Source organism: Cydia amplana, chromosome 18 (genome assembly GCF_948474715.1).
Source record: "Cydia amplana chromosome 18, ilCydAmpl1.1, whole genome shotgun sequence".
Taxonomy (NCBI): Eukaryota; Metazoa; Arthropoda; class Insecta; order Lepidoptera; family Tortricidae; genus Cydia; species Cydia amplana.
The window spans coordinates 11,645,016-11,655,501 of NC_086086.1; the positions used below are offsets into that span (position 1 = coordinate 11,645,016).

The 10,486-nt window shown below is 38.3% G+C and overlaps 1 protein-coding gene across 1 annotated transcript in view; it reads right to left on the reverse strand.

Annotated features, from left to right (window-relative positions):
- The window catches only part of LOC134656432 (elongation factor-like GTPase 1), a 232,131-nt gene extending 225,054 nt beyond the window's left edge, over positions 1 to 7,077 (reverse strand). Inside the window, exons 1-8 of the mRNA XM_063511962.1 lie at positions 6,576 to 7,077; positions 5,261 to 5,500; positions 4,152 to 4,332; positions 2,788 to 3,655; positions 2,137 to 2,210; positions 1,656 to 1,811; positions 1,298 to 1,415; positions 73 to 794 (exon numbers count right to left, since the gene is read on the reverse strand). Of these exons, the coding sequence (XP_063368032.1) occupies positions 73 to 794; positions 1,298 to 1,415; positions 1,656 to 1,811; positions 2,137 to 2,210; positions 2,788 to 3,655; positions 4,152 to 4,332; positions 5,261 to 5,500; positions 6,576 to 6,923 (2,707 nt within the window). The 5' untranslated portion in view covers positions 6,924 to 7,077. The remainder of the gene's footprint in view (positions 1 to 72; positions 795 to 1,297; positions 1,416 to 1,655; positions 1,812 to 2,136; positions 2,211 to 2,787; positions 3,656 to 4,151; positions 4,333 to 5,260; positions 5,501 to 6,575) is intronic.
- Between the last annotated feature and the right edge of the window lie 3,409 nt (positions 7,078 to 10,486).

Below are 10,486 nucleotides of genomic sequence, written 5' to 3' on the forward strand. Positions count from 1 at the left end.
GGTGTGTGTATTGTATTGTATTGTAATTTTTCCACTTTTAAATTTATTCTAAGCTTAATATAAAAGTGTTACCTGAAAGTGGTCCAAAAGTATGTCCAACATCATCCCCCCCACTTTTGTCCAAGCTCCATTCTTCAACACAGAAAGCGACCCCCATCATAGGCTCCTCACACAATGGACCAGCCAAACTTGCCAGCTGGAACCCATTCACAAAACTGCTCTCATACTCGAACCTCGGATCTTCTTTCAACTCGTTCTTATGATACAAGAACTTTGTATCGTAATCCGGTGTCTGATTGAGCAGCAGATTTGGCCCGCAATTCCTAGGACCTACAGACCAAATTTGCTCAGCAACGTTACTCCATTCTGGTCCCAATTTAGAGCTAATATTTTTCAGTTCTTCTATAAATGTTCCTATTAGTTTTAACATGCGATCTGAGAGCTCATGGGTGCCATTTATATTTAAGTTATCTAGTTTACTTTCGATGTTTTCGTTCTTTGATGAACCGTGCAATGATTTGATATGCTGTGATACGGCTTTCAGTAAATCTGTGGATTTGTCTAGAAGGGCTGTTATTTCGTTAGGTAGTGCTCTGGCCCTTATTTTTATCCTACTTTGTTTGTTATTAGTCAGCACAGTAATAACCGGATCTACTTCCGTATCATTTCCTTTGTCTATGTTTTGGGAGTCTATTTCTTCGTTGGCCATGTCTATTTTGGGGGGTTCGATAATAGTTTCTCTGAATGGAACGATGGGTTCTGATACTGTTATTGGTATTTTCGCATAGTTATTTCTGAAACAAAACGCGTTGTTTAACGAGTTTCTGCAAATTGACCGCAAAGTACTTACACAGATCTATAGAATGACGCTTAAGATACCTAATTGAAGTGTGCAAAAGGGAAGCCGTCACGTCTATATATAAACATTTCATTAAGTGCGAAAGAAGCAGATTACAAATGAGAAAAACCTGACTACTTTTGAGCTTCAAAGCGGCCGCTAGCTGACGGCATGATTGTACAAAACGTAATAAAGTTAGCGAACAGGTAAACGAATAACTGCATAGGAGATACGGTGGCTGGTTATATCATATCTTGGAATATACTATTACAAAAGGGAATGATTTACGTGATAACATATTAAATCTGAAGTCAATGACACTCGATATCATTCCGATTTTTGACACACAATCTTATAGGTACATTCTAGACATGTGGGTATTTTTACTAAACGAGGGTGAACGAAGTACTCCGATAAGAAGACACAGGAAAGTTGTGTTTAAACGACTAAGCTACTTACTTCAAATCTTCCAAACACCTCTCCAGATGCACTTCCCCAGCCGTCACTATTACGTGTTCTCCAGTCTCCTGCAGTAAAACTTGGACGCACGAGTCTGACTGGTTCAGCAATTTTAACCCTGAAATAAAGTTATCTTCAAATTTCCGGACGGCATTGTTATCGACGGGAACTAAGGTGCAACTTTTGAACGCGTAAGTTCGCATTTTGGTTTTTTTCCATATTCCACATTTAAGCACCTGAATTTTTTAGCAACTTTTGGCCTCTAGTTTAAAATTCTATGTTAGTAATAAGTATACGTATAAGTATAATGTGAGGATGAAGATCTGCCGACGGTGAGCGGTGTAATCATCCAAATTACCTTTAACCAACTGCGGCAACTGCGAAGGGTTCGCCGGTTCCAAGGCCACCCTTAGTATAGGAACGGCGGCGGATTGAAGCTCGCTGAACGCCGGACAAGCGATTGTGGTGCTTAGCGTGGCGGTCTTAAGGACGTGTTCTTCTAAACCACCGATTCCTAGGAAACATTAAGTGTAAGAAAGAGCAAACAAGGAAAATTAGGTAAAACATGCTTATCCTCTAACAGCCTATACGTCAAAACTTGCCAAGACAAATGGAATTTTGATTTGCCGAAATCAAGATTCAAAATGGAATGGAACGAGAGATCTTTTTATAGGCCTCTGGGCTACTAGAATAATAAACTATAGTATTACTTTAGGGTGTCCGAATATTTCTTAAGAGTTGTACACAACATTCGAACCCCTCAAAAACTCTAACTATAATTACATAGATACTGAAAAACATAATTCTGCTAATAATTTTACCATTATGTAAAATCTTACCTATAATGTTGCCAGCAACTGCCTCATCAATTTCTTCTAATTCTCTTCCCATCAAAATGTATAAAGATTTAATTCTGAAATATAAATATGGTATAAAAAACAAAAACCTAAAAGTGAGAAACATGTCAATGTTAAATTCTATTTGGCATCTGTCAACAATTTTTTTACCATACCTATCTACCCTCAAAGCAAGTATGCGTGCGTCCGTGGGGACAGAACATAGGTAGGTACATTACATACGCAATGCGACGAAATTAAAAACACGTTCCAACATTCCTGGCAACATATCAAAAACAACCTACGTAATTCAGTCGGGTTCATTGTTGCCCATCAAGCACTGGGGTGCAACATCTACCGTTTTGACGATTGGCATCTCGGCTAGGCACCAAGGTCTACAATACCCACAAGGTCTACAATACGAGGGTTAGAGCGGTTTCGCACTACGTCCGATCCGAATCCGTGAAAATATGGTCCGAAGTAGCTATAGAACTATTTCTATTGTAATTTACGCACTAGATCCGTCTGATTTCTTTCCGAAATTGGATGACGGAGTGAGTAAATTACCATAGAAATAGTATTCGTTATATTCACGGATTCGGATCGGACATAGTGCGAAACCGCTCTTACAAAACTATTGCTGTTATTACTTACTCTGCGCATGTGATATGTTCATCACTCTTTAAGTCTTTTAACTTCTTATTAGGATCTACTTCAAAGTCTTTTATATTAAGTATTCTTGACGGGTCATGTTTTGGTCCTAAAACATACACTTTATCTCCTTTTCTTAATGTACCGCTAAATACTCTAGCGAATGCAATAAATGCAGGCTGATCGACTTCTTTATCTGCATCATTACTGTTTTCCTGAGTATTTTCATCTTTATTTTCTTCTGTCATGGGTATAGCTTGTGAATTAACTTCATTCAATTTCATCTGCTCTCTCATCTGTCTGGCTCTTTCTCTCCTTAAGGCCATCTCTTCAGCAGTCAAAGCCTTTGGCTTGTTTTCCGGAAGCACACTTTTGTCTATGCTAAACATTTTAGAAATATACACTATAACAGGCCTTTCTGAGCTACTATCACATGCTAGGAAATCGTTTCTTAGTTCTTGCGTTTGTGGATGCAAAGACTCGAAGTCACAGATTTTTGTGCACATAAGTTTTTCAACTTTCTCCAGACCGATTTCTTTAGGTGATGGCAGTTTTGTGCAAACCATGTTTAACACAGTTTGTGACAAAGGCAGCCACTGCATCATTAGTGACTGCAATTGAATTCTGCTGTCTGTATGTCTTAGGTCTCTTGTGGTAAGTTTGATACCAAGTTTCTCACAGATAATGGGTACTTTTTCTTTTTCGTTTCTCATGGCAATAGTTTCATAAACGTTCCATAAGTTATCTAGCACCAGTTGGACAAAGAGCGGTTTCTTCGCCTTTTCTTGAGCTCCTTTCATAAAGCGTTTCGTTTTAGAATTCAAATAGAAATCCCCCCACAATACTTTTCTGAGTATATCTTCTTTCACACCTAAATAAAATTCGAGATTACAAAAACAAGTTTTTGGCAAAAATTTAAAACTTGGTACAAGCTGTTATCGCTAACTGTACTTTTCTTTCTACCAGGTAACCAATACTCATTGAGACAATACTCACAATCCCAAACAAAAATTTGCGTCAGTGACAGTTTGCACCGTTTTATCACAGAGTTCCTATGGCCACCTCTTGTCTCCATCATCAGATCAGCTCCATGTCATCATAATATTGCATTGTCATCCGATTTGCATTATGTATGCAAAATTTCAGCTCAATCGGCAATCGGAAAGTGGGTCAAATTTAGTTTCCAAGATTTGACCCACACTAACATACCTACTAACAGGGCAAATTAAATAGAAGCTTGTAATAATAAAATAATAGTAGTATTAGTGGCAAATATTTTATAAGGTGGCCGACTGATTAAGAAATCTCAACAAAGGTCAGTATATCAGAAATGTTTTTATGGCATCCTTGAAATGCAAGGCACTTACCAAGTTTCTCAGAGAAAAGTCTAGCAAATGTATGGACTGTGAAGCCCCAACCATCTATAGCACTCGCAAACACAACATTCCCTTGTTCTGGAGAAAAGTACAGATTAGAATCATCTGCATCCTCTAAAGCGGAGGTCCAATCGTAAAAATTATTGTCTTCCTTAGGTTTTTCTTTCGTTTCCTGAAATCAAAGTTGGCGCATTAGAACTAACAGAGATTACCTACTAATAAATTTCATAATATAATACAGTCATCATCATCATCATCATCATATCAGCCCTTTATCGCCCACTGCTGAGCATAGGCCTCTCTTCTAGTACGCCACTTGTCCCGGTCCTGAGCTAATCTCATCCAGAAGTGACCCGCAATCTTCCGGATGTCGTAATGTAATTAATGTATTATACAGTGGAGTCGAAAAATGTATAGAAATTTTGGGACACTTTTTTTCTCCTATTAGGATAGAAAGAGCTCGTGATTCTGAGTAGAAATAACATAAAAAATCCCAAATTTGACAAAAAAGTGTAGGGGACAACAAAAAAAACGCCCATTTATTTTCTTTGAATTCTTTGATAGTAAAAAAATATTGGGGTCTTTTTTGCTATTTTTTTATTCGGTCATTATCAAATTGATAGTTATCGGGCATAAAAATCACGATAATTAGCGCGATAATTATCAAGATAGCTATGATTGATAAATATCCTTTCGAACCCTGCTCATGGCAGCCTAAGGTGAGACATATATTTTTTTATTACCTAATTAGAGAATGGCAGATACTTTTTTTGCATGCTGCTGAATGTGACTGTACAGTCTCTGGGACCTATTTTTATAGATAAAAAAAAACCTGTTTGCTTAACTGTCCCAACTTATCATTATGGAACCAAGTGTTGATACAAACATTTGATAATAAATCCCAAATAAGAAACTAATTAGACACCAAAAGTCAATAAGTTATTTTCAAGCTATACTTGGTCAAGCAAGTCTTGACAATAGAAAAAGGCAGCAAATTTGAAAAATGTAGGCGCTTAGGGATATCATCCCATAGAAAATTTGAATTTCGCGCCTTTTTTTACTGACAAGATTTGCTTGCCCAGCTATAAATACTAAATTACCTGCTTATCAATCTTGGTTTCCTCATTACCCAACACTTTACTGGCAAACAGTTCCCCCATAACCGCATTAACCTGTTCCATGACCTGAGCGAGATGCACATATGCATCTAGCGGTGTCATCTGCATTTCCAATATGAGTCGGTCAATTTTGTTCAGCACTAGCACAGCTTGGATGTTTTCTGAGTATGCTTGCTTTAGTGCTAGTCTTGTTTGTGGGCATACACCTTCTACTACGTCCACCTGGAAATAAAATTCATATTCATAAATTAAAGGGTTTCTTACTAATTGTATGTTAATTTTAATATGTCTTTTTGTACAATAAAGAGTTTACTACTACTACTACTAAAGGGATACTTATGTAATAAATAAATTACAGTGTATAAACCGGGACCTTATTAGTTCTTATATGATTTTTGTCAATAATGTCAAAAATTAGTCAAAACATGGGATTAGTCCTATGTTTCAAGTCCTTAAAATTTGGAATACCTGCCCTCAATTACATTCTCTTATTATTTGTGTTGACTTAACAAGTTAGCTGACAGTAGGTTAACAGGCAAGGTAGTTGTTTGCCAAACAATGCTTAACTGCATTACTTTCAGCAAAAGTGTTAAGAAATATTGACATGAAATATCACAAATAGCTTCTACTGTATTTCACAAATAAGTTATACATAGTACTACAGGAACCAATCAATTTCTAATGTTTTGTTTTTATCCTCTAGCCACCCATACGTCAAACCAGGCATGTTGCGGATGTAGATTTTTTGACATCCGCGGATGCGGATGCGGATGCGGATATTTAAAGGCTCACATCCGCGGATGCGGATGCGGATGCGGATGTCAAGATTAGGTACTTAGAAAACGTCAAATATTAAATTTTTAGTATTTTTTTATTTAAAAAAAAACGAAACGTTTAGTATTTGAGCAAGAATATAGGTGCGTTATATTTAATAAACAGTAACTTGGCCGACTTTTCTGGATCTAGACGATTTCGTTATAGGTAATGACGAAATTACCCAGCACTTACGCCGCCGCTAAGACGTTCCTGTACCAACTTGTTCGACATCCGCATCCGCATAAGCTCCGCATCGATTTTATGCGGATGCGGATGCAGATGCGGATGTCGAAAATAATGCGGAAGTTCCGCGGTTGCGGATGCGGATGCGGATGTTCGCAACATCCCTGCGTCAAACCTTGCCAAGCAAAATGAAATTTTATTTTGTCAACACAAAGTTCAAATTGGAATGGAACAGGAGATCTTTTTATAGGTCTCTGGGCGGCTAGAGGTAAAGGTAATAAATAACAAATTAACTTACAACAACAATAGCTCCATCGCAAAGTCTCACAGCTGTAGACACTTCACTAGAGAAATCGACGTGTCCAGGTGAATCTATAAGGTTCACAAGGTATTCTTGCTTCTGCACGGCGTGATACAAAGCTATACTACTACTTTTCATGGTTATACCGCGTTCCTGTTCATCAGGCCGGCTGTCCATGTAACGCAGCTTCCCGGACATTCTCTGCGATATGATACCATTGCTGGATATCAAGGAGTCCGCCAAAGTCGTTTTACCATGATCCACGTGCGCCACGATGCAAATATTTCGAATATTCACAGGGTTGTTTTGAAGTTCTAAAAGTTTTGATCCGTCTACCAACCGCATTTTGAAGATATTAATCAAAACTGCTCACAGTATTGTTCAAGTTATTGTGACACACTTACAGTGTTGTTTTTTAGTGAGAATCGTATCGATAACGTGTTAAAATGTAAGATAAATTGCACAATGTTGACCAAGGACTGAAAACATTCACGCGCATTTGACTTGCCAAATCTGACATTGACAATGACAGTGACGTTTCCGTTTAGAAACGTTCCATGAAAATGGTCCCTGTTTCATATTCGCTGTGTTGCTCGAGTCAATCGACTTGCCTTTCTGTCACTCTTTGAACATTCGAGCGATAGATAAGCAGATAGACGATTTTTGAGATAAAGTCTGTCAAGCTTTTTCCGTCAGTAGAAAAAAGCGGCAAATTTAAAAAATGTAGGCACGAAGAGTTATCGTTCCATAGAAAATTTAAACTTTTTCTAGTGACAAAGTAGTTTGACGTCGATATTCTCAATTTTCCCAGTTATGCAGGCAACGAACGTAAAATCCAGTCGAGCAGTCGTTCATGGTGCACGGTCGTACGGTGTTCTCGCATATAGTTGGTCAAACCAATGTGTCAGTCAGTAAGAACCAGGAAAACTATACTGCCATTAAAATCTTTTATCTCAAATAAAACTAAAACTCTATCTAATGCCTTATTTTTATTCTGAAATAAATTATTTGAACTATTGAATTATTATTTCAACATTTTCAACCAATGACTAAAGTTAAACAGAAATGTGGCTAGTAGTTGAGTTTATTTTAAAAATAAACATAAAAGATGTATAATTATGAGAATATTGAGAATGTTACTTCCAATTTGTAGACCGTAATTAATTTTTATAATGCTTCGTAAAATTGATTTAAGTAGCAACAAAAGGCTGCCCAGTAAAATTACTTAAGTATAAATTTAAATAACGAAATGCGAGAAAGCCTTGAAATATTTAAAAAAAACCGGCCAAGTGCGAGTCGAACTCGCGCACGGAGGGTTCCGCACCATCAACAAAAAACAAGCAAAAAAACGGTCACCCATCCAAGTACTGACCCCGCCCGACGTTGCTTAACTTCGGTCAAAAATCACGTTTGTTGTATGGGAGCTCCACTTAAATCTTTATTTTATTCTGTTTTTAGTATTTGTTGTTATAGCGGCAACAGAAATACATCATCTGTGAAAATTTCAACTGTCTAGCTATCACGGTTCGTGAGATACAGCCTGGTGACAGACGGACGGACGGACGGATGGACGGACGGATGGACGGACGGACGGACAGCGGAGTCTTAGTAATAGGGTCCCGTTTTTACCCTTTGGGTACGGAACCCTAACTAGCCAACTAGGTATGTTACTATAGTTATGTAAGTTGAGGCACTCTGTCTGCGGACTTTAATTAAAAACTATTTTTCTTAATTATGCTTTCGTCCTAGTTTATGACTTTCCTTTGGATCGTTGTAAGTATTCATAGGATCGAGCAATTAAGGCAAGCTAGGTACTTGGAAATTTATGATGAGTTTCGAGACTAAAGTGAATATAGAGTTCCAAAGAATTTTATACTGTATGAAGCCTGTGAGTATTTAAGTACCTATAAGCGTGTCCATGCTTTGAACATTAGATTGCAAATAATATTAGCCCCAGGTACCTACATCTTACACCAAATTTATAATAGATAGAGCGTGAGAAATTCTAAGTTCATTGACGACTAAAGGGGCCTACAGCCGGCCTAGCCAAGGTTACAATCGCTATCGCTTCGACAACGAAACGCTTTGTATCTCTCTATCACTCTTCCACATTAGTGCGACAGTGACAGTTGCGTTTCGATCGCTACGGAGCGTAAGCGATTGACATCTTGGCTACGCGGCCTGATTACCATTCCGCCGGACGATATCGGCCTGTCAGTTAGAACAAAAAGTTTATATAGCTGGTCAACCAAATCTTGTCAGTAAAAAAAGGCGCGAAATTCAAATTTTCTATGTGACGATATCCCTTCGCGCCTACATTTTTCAAATTTGCCGCCTTTTTCTACTGTCAAGATCGTTGACCAAGTATAGCTTAGACCGAACAACCGACAGGCCGATACCGTCCGGCGGACTGGTAATCAGTGGGCCCCTTAAATGGTATAGTTTAGCAAGGTTGTTAAGCGTTTCTATTTGTTTCTATCAAAAATGTACCTACTATAAATGATAATAAGTTATGAGGCAGTGCCGACTAGTCAGACAGAAGTATGACTTTTCTTTACCTACTTCGTTATTATTTGGATCACTTTCCTGCACATATTTTAGAAAATATGATAGTAAATTTTAACAACCAACATCTGCAGCCTATTCCTCAAAAAATCCGTTCATAAAAGTTAGGTGGTTAAACTAAATAAAATAGACACACACTAGGTATACTAAAAATACTCGTAATAGTGGTAAAAAGGTGGCATTAGCGCTCTATTTCCTACTTAAAAATGTGTGCCCATCTGTTTCGCTTGAGCACCTAAAATATAATTGTTGTGTCAAGCAAAGAGCTCGAAACTGGTTCAGAATCACCGCTTAAAAAGACAGATGGAGTATTACGACACCGCACATTTCGTTTCCTTATACCCAACTTTAGTGCACTAGTGCAGCGTCTCTGGTGTATTTTGAGCTTAATGAGCGTAGGCGAGTTGATAGTTTCAGCGAACCAGTGTAAGGGTGCCTTTTCGGAGGCGGGAATTAGCGGAGATGAGAGGAATCAACCAATAGCAATTTGGTTGTACTTTGTACCTATTATTTATTTTAGTTATTTATTACACAAAAGTTACAACTTTTTTGTTAAGGACAAAGCTCCACAAAACTACATTTGTTTGACTGTGGAGTCGCAATTCTAATTCAGCGGATCGGAATAGAGATGTGGACAACCAACGCTATTGGTACCTAGATTATCTCCACAGTGGAGAGGCAGCCGAAGTATCTTGCTTTTTAGGGTTATTTACCTACCTATCTCAAGAGGAAAAAAACGGGGTCAGTCGTGTGATTGATTGTTTATAAAATAAGGCGAAAATTTACCCCTTGAGACATGACTCATGACTCTCATGAGTCAGCCTTTCTTTCTTTTCTCTCATTTTCCCGCTACAAATATTTCTGGAGGCCTAGGCAAGATGATAATCATTGATATAAAACGCCAATCGAGACTAAAATCGTGGTGCGTAGCCAAGATGCCAATCGTTTCCGCCCCGTAGCGAACGAAACGCAACTGTCACTGTCGCACTAATATGGACGAGTGATAGAGAGAGTTGATTGTTTTATCATGTCAATAAAGACATCCATAATACGTCTGCAGTACTTGGTAAGCAGTAGTAATATAGTCTGCAGTAATGTCCCACCTCGGCACCGCCGGTTTCCGCTTTTGCAGAGTTGCAGTTTGCCCCCTAAAGCTATATTGGCGGGAAAATGGAACTAAGTATATTAATCGTGAGATCTGACTTTATTACACGAATGTACCTAAATATGTAAAAAACGTAATAGCCACGCTGACAATCGCGATCTCAGGCACGCACGGCTGTCCGCTAATTGCGTATCTGTAACTACCAAGCTGCGACCTGTATTCACAGCGCCTTAAATGA